General features: G+C 46.8%; 1 protein-coding gene across 5 annotated transcripts in view; it reads left to right on the top strand.

The window, feature by feature from the left end:
* The first annotated feature begins 1,167 nt into the window (after nt 1-1,167).
* LOC119457495 (protein phosphatase 1 regulatory subunit 21-like) overlaps nt 1,168-13,593 on the top strand; it is a 144,959-nt gene continuing 132,533 nt past the window's right edge. Inside the window, exons 1-5 of one of the 5 annotated variants that reach the window (XM_049670129.1) lie at nt 1,168-1,416; nt 1,969-2,037; nt 2,113-2,253; nt 8,563-8,661; nt 10,341-10,505. In XM_049670129.1, the coding sequence (XP_049526086.1) occupies nt 1,345-1,416; nt 1,969-2,037; nt 2,113-2,253; nt 8,563-8,661; nt 10,341-10,505 (546 nt within the window). In that variant the 5' untranslated portion in view covers nt 1,168-1,344. Of the gene's footprint in view, nt 1,417-1,968; nt 2,038-2,112; nt 2,254-8,559; nt 8,662-10,340; nt 10,506-13,593 lie in introns of those variants that run through there. The other 4 variants (XM_037719081.2, XM_037719080.2, XM_049670130.1 and 1 more) reach the window with 4 other exon arrangements.

Raw genomic sequence — 13,593 nt, 5'->3', positions numbered from 1 at the left:
CAGTGTGATCTATTCATGTTTTTTTGTGCGCGCTCACACCACGCTTGTTCATTCAGTTAGTGATAGTCGGGCCACATTTTCCAACGCACGCTACACATGTAATGCTGCCCAGATCGGCAGTGCAGCGCTACAGGTGTGTCCCTTCGCACGCGCTGCCCACGGGAAGCGCTTCTCATCAACACCACCGTTTCACACGCGCCTTCTCGTGGTCATCGAGTCTCTCTTCATGTCGGTCTACTTACGCCGCAGCACACCTGCTTACTTAATCAGCCCATGTTTACTACAATTCATATTGCTACCAAAGCCGCTCACCTTACTTCGTATGACATTGCTGTGTTGCTATCGCATTCATTGCTTCGCCCTTAGGGCGAAACTGTGACATTTTTTTTTCTTGCTTTTATTCTTGCGAGCATGGTGCTATTGGCCGCCTACCCATGCGAGTAACGTTTCTTTTTTACGTTCTTTCCTTGCGCGGGCTCATTTAGCGCGTTTAGACGCACGCACAGTTACCGTAATACCGTTCCCAAGCTCTAGCACCGGAGCTAGGCCGCGCTAATGAATTTGATACGTTAGTTTTTGCATTATATTGCTGTCCAAGCCCAAAGAAACGCTCAAAGATAGGTGAGCCCCATGCAGCACCACACTGTTGAAGTTAAATAAAGTTTAAGTGTTTTGCGTGGAAAATGAACGCAAAAAACTACAGCGCGTAGCAGACGACCCTCGCTTCCCGCGCGCTTCGCGAGCGCTAAAAGCCCACGGGTCCGGAGCAGCAGCGGCGCGGCAGTTCACAGAAAAAGGCCCTCGCCGGAGCCGGCGCTTTCAACCGCTTTGGACACTCTCCCATATTCTAGGTCACTCTACTCGAAGGAAAGCGCCCCCGGTATTCACCATAGAGTTAATATAGCTGACTTATAACTCTGACTTATAGCTGATATGAACTCTATGGTATTCACACCTCCCCATTCTAGCCACCCTAACGGAGCCAACGTTTACTGACCGGAGATTTAAAATAAGGCGACGGCAGCGCCGCCACAATTTCAACGTTTTTTGCGTCAGCCTCGGCGCTCGCCAAGGTGTCCGCTGGACTCACTGTAGCGAAGTTCAAGTCTGCCGCACCGATTCTGGATTGCAATCGATGTGGCTTGAAACAGCTTCATTTTGTATGAAAACGAGAGGCCGCGGCGGTCGCTCTTCCCATCAGATTACAGATAGTGCAGACGGTTATCACCTGTGGTGCTTTTGTAATTTGGAGGCGCGTGCGCTGCTGGTGGTTCGGCGCTAACTGCAGGGGGTGGCCCGCAGCCACCTGTCTGTGGCCCGATATCGCTACACCGCGCGAGCTTGATGGACGAGTCAGCCTCGCCGGAAGGTGGCTTGCCGGCAAAGTATCAGAAACTCGCCTACGAGTACTCCAAGGTAGCGCATGCACTGACGTGGGGTCATCCTCCCTGCCGTGAAAACTAAATGTCGCGTGAACGCGTGTTTAAGTGAGAACACTCGCTTTGGTTCATTGTTTTTTGCATGACCGTGCATGTTGTAAGAGGCCGCAGGGGCGCGGAGTTCGGACCCGGAACTTGCGCGGCGTTGCCTCTGGCTTCGGAGGGGGTGGAGATAGCTGCTTCTGAAGATATCGGTTATACGAGAACAGACGTGATTTGGGTCGTTGCTCGTGGATCAATTTAGAAAGGACGCCTATCGCACGTCGCGTCAAGCATGCGACTTTCAGATGTATGTATTCTTAAAGACTTGCTTGCCTGTTCTGTGCATGCGTACGCGCGCGCCGGGATTCACTTCGTTTTCACCGCTTTGTGTATGCTGCTATAAAGTTGTAGTCGTTTCGATCAGGTGGTCTACATGACACAGCTGGTGTATGTGTCTTCTGCCGTGATGTGGCGAGTGCACGCTGCTTTTTGCAGCACCTGTGTGTTGATCTTATCGTGTAACCGGCCGCTTTTTGTTCTGTTGCAGCTACGTGCGCAAGCCCAGGTCCTCAAGAAGGCTGTGGCAGATGAGCAGGCCAAGAATGCCGAGCTCAAGGTAAAGCAGCAAACTATGTGGCCGTTCGCTACTTCAGCAAGCACGCCAGCATTATTTTCCCCATGGTAATTTCAGGACTGCTTGAAGGACAAAGACCAGGGGATGCGCAAGCTGCTGCAGGAAGTTGAAAGCCTGAACTTTTGCAACCAACAGCTAACAAAGCGTGTCAGCTTCCTCCAAGAAGAACTTGAAGAAGATCGGTCAAGGAAGAATAAGGTGGGGAGGCTCTTTCTAAAAAATGTGACCCCGCTGATTGAGTATGAACGTATTCATCTACTTTCCGAAATGGCTGTGTATAATGGGCAAGCTGCCATTTCAGAATTCTTGGCAAGAGAGTGCATACATTTCTCGAAGCATTGGCAGCCTATGGGAGCAAAAGATGAAGCCAGGTTGCCTGCACTTATTGCTCTCAGCACAGGCACTGCACTTTGGGCTCACGAGTGTGTGACGGGATTTTAGCAATCTTGCGGTGGCCTGCTGGATTTTTAATAATACATATTGCGCGAGTATTGAATGCACTGTGTGTGAACACCTTGTAACGGCAAGATCAGACATGTACAAATTACAAAAAAGAAGTAATAAAGTTAAGTTACGGAGTGCCTGGCAAAAAACTAAGTAGGAGTACCAATTACCGTGGATCTAAGCAGACACCTGAAAATCGAGAAGCCAGAAAAAAATGAAAATTAAAGGGTCCTCCAGTGTAAGCTGACCCCAAAAAAAGCACTAACCTTTTGAAGCCTCAAAGAATGAATTTTGGTGAAAGTAGTGGCGAATGCAACCAGTCGCTTGTCGTCATCCGTGTCGAGATGACTGGATTCCTTGTTGCTCTGCTCCTCCCACAGTGCATTGTCTTCTGTACGCCGTTGGAAATACACTTTCTAAACAAACGCACAGTGATGACAGCCGAGATGTCCTCCTGCACACTCGCACCATTCAATTTGCCACCTGCCCCTACAACGCGCTTGATGTGACCAGACGGCCACACGGGCCAAATCCTCGATTCTAATCCAACTTATGACTTTTGTATCCCGCTTAAAAAAAGAATATGTAATGACTTGGAATCGAATAAGTATGATACTATATTTCTGAAAGTACTTGAGTTCAGTGCTAGTTGCTGTAAAAAGTAGCTTTTACTTTCAAGTTACTTACAAGTCATATATTTTTAGAGAACAATAATAAACTAAGCATTTTCAGAATGGCATACTTGTACTCAGGAACTGTTGTTTAACAAAATTTGAATATTGCAGCTTGCTCCTGTTTTTCACTAGCTAACTGTCACTGATAACCAGGGGCAAAAGAAATGGGAGCTAGATTTTCTGGATGCAAGTAATCAAGGTTTGAAAGTTATTGTTGTGGTTGCGCACATGTTATAAGGAGCTTTGTAAGTAAGCTTCCAAAAATTTTGTTGCAGGAAGTGTGTTTCCTATTAGAGTTGTAAGCTTCAGAGGGTATATACAGTAAAAATTTCAATTAAAACTTGAACTGGAATTATAAACTATGGAAGCTTCACAGTTCTGTGTCTTTGCACTGGTGACTGATATTTTGGACCCGAGTGCATGTAGCCGTGCGTAGCTTGGCCATGTCCGGGGAAAAGAGGATCCTGGGCCAATGCCGGGTGTTTGGCCCCTCTGTGGAGGCAACACACCTCTTGGCCTCTGCTTCACGTACACGGCACCCCCGGACTAACTTACCTGGGGGCAGTCGCCTTTCCTGTCCCTCTCTCTGACCTTTCTCTTATCACTTTCCTGTCTTCTATTCACTTCGTCTCACTTCCGAGTTTCCAGGTGGAGCAACCAACTTTGGTTGCACATAATTGGCTATAGCATAACATGTAGCTGGCATCCGCAGGATGTGTTTCTTACAAGTCCTGCAGCATCCCCTTGTTGGGCTCCATGGTGGATGGCTGGCATTACTGCCGAAATAAGAACAATTTTATGGTTAGTTCATTTCTCACCCTTCCTGATTGGTCCCAGAAAAGGGGGCGCACCGAGGAAGTATTCAAATTTTTTTGGCTGGCAAACTGAAAACTTTCCTTGATACCATGTGATCCACCCTGAGAAACTAGAAAAGACTAAGATTAATTTCACCTTTTCTCGTTACAAAATGTCTTACTGAAGCTATTGGTCCTGGCTACAGTGCACCTAAGATGGCTAGCGGTGATTTTCTTTTGGAACTCTCCGAGAAAAAGCAACATGACAGGCTCTATAATCTAGCATCATTCAGTAATGATCCTGTGGCAGTAACACCACATCGAACCCTGAACACCATTTGTGGTAGTGTTTCAGAAGGTGATTTAGTGGAATTGACTCAAATTTGGAGGGTTGGAGTGACCAGAATGTAATGAATGTGAAGCGAATAAAGATGGACGTGTGACGGGCAAAAGAGATCCAGACAAAACATCTTATTCTCATTTTTGGCTCAACCATTCTGCCCCAGACAATCGAGGCAGGCTATGTAAAAATCTGGGTCAGACCCTATGTGCCAAATCCTCTTCGATGCTTTAAATGCCAGCGTTTCGGCCATAGTCCACAGAACTGCCTAGACCGACAGACCTGTGCTTAATGTAGTGCCAATGAACATTCCTCTGAAATGTGGGAGAATGCTCCACACTGCGTCAACTGTGATGGCGAGCATGCCGCACACTCGCGGTCCAGCCCGTCCTGGAAGAAAGAAAAAGAAATTGTCATAGTCAAAGTCGTATCATTCATGGAGGCACAAAGGTGTGTACCATACCTGCCCAAGAACAGCTTTGCCGAAGTGGGGTGTCGAGGGACAGTGCCACAATGCCTTCCAGGTGGCTGTCAGGCCCACACGCTGTGAGCCGCTAGCGATGCCATCCGTCCCAGATGAAGGGGCCATCGACCTCCAGGCAGCTGGCCTCAAGGGTCTTGTCCCTCGAGATGAGGCTTTCACGTCAAATGCACTGCTTGCAAGAGCGGGTATCCAGTCGAATGGATACGCGCCTCAAATGGAAACGCGACTCCGAGTCAAATGGCGCCACGAGCACCTAAAGAGCAGCGAGAATCTCCCAACTGCTCCAAGCAAGAGAAACCTCGCATCGCAGGGCCTGTAAAGGGCTCTGTAAGTTAAGTTAGTCTTCTCACAATAGACACAGCACAAACATCTTCTGCAATATAAACACACAAATATTGCAGTGGAACGTTGGGGGACTCCTCCACAACCTAGATGATGTTAAAGAACTACTTTTTAAACTCGCTTCAAAGGCGCTGTGTGTTGAGGAATGCACAGACAAACTTTCTTTGAGAATATGCCATTTTTTGGAAAGATCGTGACGGCGTCCTCGCCTCGTCGGGCCATAATAGTAGACAAAGGTGCCAGCAACTCCAAATGCTCCTTAAGGCTGTCCTTGCACTGCTGTTCAATAAGCTGGTCACTTCCATCTACATCCCTCCCATCCATCAACTTCACAGAACTGAATTTCAGAGCCTTATCAATGAACTTTACAAACCTTGTTGTTAGAGTGGTAAATGCACATAGCACCCTGTGGGAAGACTCCCATTGTGTTGCGAGAGGCCACCTAATAGAAATTGCTTTTTTCTTCAGGTGCATGCCTCCTTAATAAGAATGAACCTACATTCTAAAGCCTTGCATATAAAAACATTTTCCTTGACAGACCTAAAGCATCAGGTGCACTCATGCTGTACATAGAGTGGAATGTCGAGAATCTTTACGGAAGTGATCACTTTCCGATTGCTTTAAACCTAATAATACCACAATTTCCCAGATGGAAATTTGATTCAGGCGATTGGACGCAGTTTGGCAAATCTAAACTGTTGACCTGAGGTTATGTCCGTGCACTCAGTATTAATGAAGCAGTGGCCTACCTAACAGTGTTTATAATTGAGGCTGCATCAGTATGCATCCCACAAACTAGAGGGTCTGCTTTTAAGCGACACATTTCCTAGTGGAGTGAGGAATGTAAAGTAGCACATAAGAAACAAAACAATGCATGGTGTCTCCTTTGTAGCTTCCCCAATAGCAGGAAACCTCCATCAACTGTAAGCATATCAAGTCGCAAGGAAGACGTGCACAATGTGCTGCTAAAAGAGAGAGCTGGCAAAAGTAAATCTCAAACATTAATTCCTATATGCGAGAAAGAAAAGTATGGAACAGGGTAACAAAGTTAATAAATTGACTGTCTTACCATTTGCCGTTGGTGGAAGACCAAGCCAATGCTCTTGGCAAACATTTTGAGCTTGTGTCCAGTTCGGCAAACTATTCAGCATCTTTTCTCAAACACAAATTAATAAGGGAAAGTAAGGCACTGAACAGGAAATATAGCACAAATTAACCGTACAACCAACCATCCTTTTAGAGTTGCTGAGTTCAGAGCTTCTTTGAACAGTTGTGAGAAGCCTGCTCTGGGAGCTGATGGAATCATGTATTTAATGATAAAACACCTTCACCCTAACACACAACTAGCACTGCTGCCTTTTTTCAGTAATATCTGGGCAGCAGGATACCTTGTGCGTCGTACCCTGTGCCTGCGTCATACCTGTCTCTCGTCCCTTTTCGTGCGCTAAAAGTGTAAAAGACACAGATACCTTCCATTGGCATGGAAAGAGGCTGTTGTAGTCCCTGTCTTGAAACAGGGAAAAGACCCATCCTTAGGGTCAAGCTACCATCCTATTGCATTAACGAGTTGCCTATAAGTTATTCAAAAAGATATTTACTGTCGATTATTACACTTTCTTGAAGCAAACAAATTGCTCGACCCATATCAATGTGGATTTCGACAAGGCCGATCCACACCCGATCATCTCGTAAGGATTGAGACGTGCATTCGTAAGGCTTTTGCTCACAGTTTTTTCTGTCTCTGTTCCTTGACATGGAAAAGGCCTACAACAATACTTAGCGTTATGGAATTTTACGAGACCTCTCAGAAATGGGTATCTGTGTCTCACAGACCCCGTGGACGAGGCGTAGATGCCGGACCAAATTTCAAAGCCGACTTATCAGCTTCCGAAAATAATCCCACGAAAGCAAGGACAATTAGTTGTGGGCCCTCTGGTGTGCCAGCGAACGCCGGTTGTTGTCCAATGACCGAGTCAGAGCCCAGAGTTGCCAAAACACAACAAAATATATTCTTCACACAAGGCAGTTACACACGTGCACACTTGGGCTAGACACAACACAATACAAATCAGATGGGTATTCACAAAACACAGGAAAATAATTAACGACAAGCACTTAGAGTCCAACACATAAAATACAAAATGAATAGGAACACGAAGTGTCCACTTGTATTCACCCGTGTTGGTCTTCAGTCGGACGATCTCGGCGTAGCTCGGGACAAATCTTGAAGAGGGAACTTCTTCCGGAAATGCAAACGGCTCAATGAACTCGTCGACTAGCTTGCCAGGGAATCCCCTTGTTCCGCAGACGGTCAATCTTCACGTTGCATCTCTTCACCGGAGCGGTCTGTACTTTTCTAATTCCCACACGGTGTTTTATATCCTTCACAGGCGTTCTCGAACCTTCCTATCGGAGTTGTGATCCCGTAGCATGTCCAAAGCCTGGGAATCTCCTAGTCAATTCATCTTCGACTGCCGCCGTCGGAGCGTCGTCGAGGGAGGGTGATGACTCATCCTGTTAGTGCACGCTCATGCTGTAGTAATCTCTCTCAACTCGCCGAGTGAGAAGGTGTCTCGGCGCCTGTGCTCTCTCTCTCTTTGGTTACCGTTGCTTCATCTATGCTTCTAGACGTCTAGACTCCATTGGTCGCATCAGCTGTTTGAGGCGTATCCGCTCTCCCCCTCTGTTGAAGCTGCCGCGGGCCCGGCGTGTTTCTTTCGCTGGCTTGCGTAACACGTGGCGCGCGCTTTGATTACACGCTCTTTTGTGACACTGTGGCAATATGCTTGATGTAATAGAAAGTGACTTAAATAGAAAGTGACTGAAAGCGGTTGGAGTTGGCAATGCCAGTTATATTTTCCTTAACAAAGAGGTTTTAGCTTATCTCTAGACTTACCGTTTGTGGATTACCGGCTTACCAGAACTGTGGACGGCAGGAGCAAAGCTGGTAGCGACATCTTGTGACAATTTGTTCAAACTAGACCGCGCTTAAAAAGTATTTGTGCTGCATCAGTATTATCGCTGAAGGAAAATCATCATACCATTGCATGCTAACAATTACATCACTACCAACACTTTACACCAGCAATTAAGTAGAATATGCAGGTCATGCCAATATTAGCTTTGCATGCTCTCGCTTTAGACTCTGCTGCGTCACCAGATGTTACTACCAGTGTTGTTGCTGCCACATCTCTTTCCGGTAATCTGCAAATGGTAAGAAGGTTGTACGCAAGCTAAAACTGTAATATTTTTACATTTCAGTGAAAACGTAATTGCCCTTGGACTTCATTGTCTGTTTTCTTCACATTGTTGTAAGGGAACACTGTAAAGCATCGCAGGCAGTGCCAGTCTTGCAAGCAGTGATGCAAACCCCGTATCGAGTCTCGGGCAACTTTGAGCAGTCACTTTTATTTCAATTCGTTTTAGAAGAAACACCATGCAGCAGCCACGGCCTCTCCAATGCACCAGGGCATCATTGACGCAGAGTTGCAGAGTCGCATTGAAGAGAATGAAAAGCTGCACTTACAGGTACTTGGTTTAAATGTTTTTGTGGCTAAACTCTGTACCGGTACACTGTCTCAGTTTTTTGAACGTCCTGCTTTTTGTTGGCAGTGCTGGAATTGAGAGATCAAGTCTGCAATGATTGATTGAAATGCTCCTCCTGGGTGCATCTGCAAAAGTTTCCCTAACGCAGGGCTTACCCACACAAAGTGGACGCTTGTTAGCTCCATTAGACTGATTCTTGCAGAGATTTAGGAGAACGGAAACAAATGAGGCTTGATATTTCTTTTTTTCTTTAAAGGGGCCCTTAACCACTTTTTATTGAAGTCAAGAAATGCATTTGAAGTTAAAATAGACTGTGAGATAAATCCGCAAAAAGTACTTCAATGCATTCAGCATAAGCAGAGTTATTGGCAATCAAAGGTCACCCATGATCCTCTTTGCGGTGCTCCCGCTCCTTCAATGCCTTGCACTGTGAAGGCGCAGCGGGGCGTGCCCACAATGCACCACCTACTGAACGTCACCATGGCACCAAGTTCAAATTCGATTTTGGATGTTCCCGAAGATGCCACTATTTCCGATTTTGGCACTTACGACGCGCCAAATGTGATTGCCCTCAGCAACTGCGGTGCGCTCAGCGAGTGGACTCCTCACGGCCATCGTGGGGTGCCCCGAACGTTTGCTGCGTAGCGAACTGCAGATACATGCAACCGTGTTGTGTGTGCGCAGCGTTTGCCTTGTGCATGATCGTTCAGTAGCAGCCGTGTATGGGAATATGCTGTATGACGAATTAAGGGCACAAAAAGAGTGAGGAGAAGGCTTCTATTGCAAAGAGAGTGTTTAAGAAAAAGGTGACTTCGCGCTCCCCTTGCGTGCTCCATGCGCCGTGCACGACTGCAAAATGTAACCGAGATATTTACAACGGCGTATGCTATCCACGGACTGCGCTTTTTCACCAAGCCCGACAGGTGGTGCAGGACCGCCTTTAATTAGAGAACCTGGGTGATTTACGGGCTTGCTTTCACATATCCCGCAGTGTTGGCAATGATTCTTTCGTAAAGTAAGAACGAGAACTAAGGGCCATCATCTAGCTCATCAAAAGCAACAGCTCCATTAAATGTGACACAGTGAATGAAATTTCATTTCAGAAAAAATTATGAAAAGTCAACTGCACCGAAACTTCATTTTGGCTAAATAGGTTATAAATGACTGTTGAAAATAAAAACAGGGCAAGAACACACAGAAGAGAGAAGCCATGCCATGAAGCGCTGTCTATCAACTGGAAGGTGCCTTGTGGTTGTGCTTTCTTTTCCTTCTTTCTGTCTGTTCTTACTTTCAAAAGACAACCGAGTATGCGATCGAAGCCAAAGCTGCTGGTGGTGTAACTTTTTAAAATTGGCACCTTAGCAGACGTAAGCAGATTCCAGATCTCACTGTTGCACTCGTACGCACCCAGACATTCAACATTCTGGGTTTTGTTGTCATTTCCAGCGAGCACAAATGGCAGCATTCCTTTTAGTTTCAGCATCAATAGTGTTGATTTCTTTTTAGCTTTACACAATGCTTCCACTCATATTTCAAGCATAAAGTTTTGCAGGTAGTATCCTTTGCACCCATGCTATCGAAAATGAGTTCAGTCCAAAATTTCTGTGCAGTTCAGTGTCACTGTTAACAAATTTGTGCATTTCCTCTGGCAAAATGTCCAGGTGTCAGCTGCGGAGCTTGAACACAAGCAGACAGTTGAGAAGCTGGAGATGGAGTTGGACAAGGTGCGCCAGGCACTTGCCACACACGAGGACCAACTCAGCGATGCTGTTGGCAGACGGGAGGAACAGATCAGCAGGCTCACTCAGGAGCGAGCTAAGCTTGAGGTGAGCCCCATTACCTGTAGTTGATGTCATTGTTATCGTCCACTTGGTTGAGTGGTGTTGCACAGCGTGTTGCATGCACTACAAATGGAGCTCATGCTCAAAGGGTTGAGTGGATATTGAGCCAGGGAGTGCAGGAATGGGAGCATCGAGGGCAGAGCAGCGTTTGCCGGCCCACATTGGACGCAGTCCTCTTGATGCAGGCCCGAGTGGCTGCTACTGGCACCGACCTCCCCTGTCCTTTTTTTCCAAAACCAGTCTCCTGCGGCACTGGCCGACTGGCCGAGCACTTTTCCCTTGCAGTCTTGTGCTTCAGCCACGCGGTATCTTTGTCTGGAACGGGTTTTCATTGGTGTACCACCACTCCACGTCATCTTCTCTTTCGCACATTCAACATGCACCGCTCTTGCGCACTGTTAGATACGGACCATTAACTGACATCCGTCAAGTTTTCAAGCTCAACCACTCGCCGTCACCTGTCCATCCTGGTGCGCAGGGGCGCGTCGACCGTGATATCGGTCTCGTCAAACCAGTTGTTTATCCCCACCTCGTGCGCTGCACGTCGAGCTTTCGTCTGCCCCCTGCTTGACTCTTCCCGAAAGTGCATCGGGAGGCTGGCACGGTTCCAGGTAGTTGACCCTGGACCCGAGCTAAGCAGTTTTGCAGCTCTAGAAGGTCATTCGAGAACAACCCGTCCCCTCCAGCCAGCCGAGAACCTACCAGGCGAGGAGGAAACGCTGGACGAAGGCAGCCATCAAAGAGTAGAGCCCTTGGAGTGATGCCATTGGCTGAATATGACGCCACTTGTGCAGGCCCCTACGATTGGAGGAAAATGATGACACCTGAGCTGACTCGACGATTGGCTGAAAGTGACGTGACCTCGAGAGATCGACGGGGCTAAAGCGAGAGACAGATCGAGAAGAAACGTCCTTCTTGCCACTGGCCGCAGCGTCCGATTTGCTGCCGGCCGTCGATGCCTTTATTACTGTTCTTTGCTTTGTGCTGAATCCTGTAAATACTGTAAATGAACCTTCAGTTCTCAAAGTCCCGATGTGCAGCCAAATAAGTCGGAATTAACGAGAGTTTGATTGCATTGAATAATGCATACGCCGGACGGGAGCAGGCACTTTGTTGAGAAGCGTGCTCGCTGCTGCCCTTGTCGGTGAGATTTTCCCACGGAAGCCGCATTGTAACCGGTGTTTCCTCTCACGTGGCTGCACTGTAAGCGGCATGCGTGGAGTTCTATGGGAGGGTAAACGGGAGTCGGAAAAGGCCGCGTTGTAGCCAGTTCTGCACTATAAACGGTTACGTTATAAGTGGTCTATGCTGTACTTGGTGTGCTGTGTCTGCTCTCTGAGTAGAAAGACAAAACTAACTTTTATTGTTCAAATCTTGACCACTGCAGCGCCGAAAACCTTTGAATTTATTATTGGGGCAGAAGGGGGGGAGGATGGGTGCACTGGCCCATGCGAATCCCCGTAAAATTGGCGTGTTGGCCCCTAGTAGGTATCGACAGATGTCCTCTATAATAGAAGGCAGTACTGCAGTACTCTCCCTGCAGCACCGGGTAATTGGAGATCGCCTTTGTCCTGCGGTGGACATAATGATGATGATGATGTATCAACACGACACAGTTTAGGTGCACAACGTATGTGCTCCTCGCAAAGTTTCGTGCAGTATGCCGCATTAACAGGTACTGCCTGATGCTCCTTTTTAATTATTTTTTAATTACTGAAATGTTTTCTCTCCTGATCACTTTATTTGGCCTTAGACATTAACCCTTTGAGGGTTGATTTTTCCTGCCAAATGCGACCCTCGAGGGTCGAATTTTTTATTGAAGATTTAAAATCTCCCGACTGAGCTATTTCGAAAAAAACATACTGCAATATTTTAGTAACCACAAAGTGGTAAAAAATATTTTCTGTAGGTAAACACATTGTTTATTCATGAATACAGATGGACTTCCATAAATACTTTTAATAATAATAAAAAAAAGTACATACAGTGAAATATATATATTTGGATTCGGTACTTAGGTAGTAGTCTGCATGAGCGCAGCGAAATCGCTGCTCGACTAGCTTTGAGCAGAGCAACCAGCGCACACGTCCATAGCCTAATTGAACCGTGTATGTGAACGCACGCAAGAAAACTCGATGATTGTGCGCCCGTCAGGAAAACCAAACGAGTCAGAAACTTGCAGTAATCCTTTGTTCCATCGCCGACGAGGGGCAATCGGCATTCCCGAACCAATGTCACTAGAAAAGAAACACAGGCATGGCAGCATCGTTTGTATACGGCGGCATCGTTTGTATATACCAGCGCCCGCCTGTGAACAGTTGTAATCGCACCCCTCTGAGCAACAGATGGGCGAGCATCTAGTGGGGACCCTTTGAGAGGTTAGAAACCAGATAGACATCAGTTTTTAGGAGCGCAACGAATGGAAACAGCACGCGAGACGAAGCCAAAACTTACTGCTGCGCACCTCTGCGCACACGGATGTGCAAGCAGTCGCTGAAACACCAGCGTAACAGACTTGCTCGTAGCCACACAGGATGGCAGCCTGGCCAACGAAGAGTTGAAAAAAAATTGGTGTGTTTTTCAAACGTACAGACGGCGACGTAAATATATGCCATCGACCATTTGGGACTTGGGCGTTGACCGTCAAAGGGTTAAAAAAACAATTGATTCAGGAGAACTTCTGTAAAGGGTTTCTTGAACTAAATTGGTGAAAACATACTGAACCACCTAATGTATTTGAAGCTTTTTTATATCTGAGGTACTTACTGTGGGACACAATTCAAGAATGCAGCAGCAAATGCCATTCCAACGAAGCCCTCCTACCGATGGCGCCGACCAGTGGTCATGACATCCCGGTTAATCTGGTTACTTCGGGATTAATCCCTTTGCCGTTATTGGCTCCCGGTGATGTCGTCGTAGTACAGTAAGACATCGTTAATTCGACCCTCAATTCAGAAATTGGACAATTCGGACTCGTCCTCTGGTCCCGGCAGGCGTATGCATGCAATTAAACTCTCATTAATTTGGACGTATTTGGCCACACATTGGTTAATTTGGTTAATTTGGACAACTT

The sequence above is a fragment of the Dermacentor silvarum genome, chromosome 7 (assembly GCF_013339745.2).
Source record: "Dermacentor silvarum isolate Dsil-2018 chromosome 7, BIME_Dsil_1.4, whole genome shotgun sequence".
In the NCBI taxonomy this organism is placed as follows: Eukaryota; Metazoa; Arthropoda; class Arachnida; order Ixodida; family Ixodidae; genus Dermacentor; species Dermacentor silvarum.
This window is presented reverse-complemented; position numbering and strand designations above follow the sequence as displayed.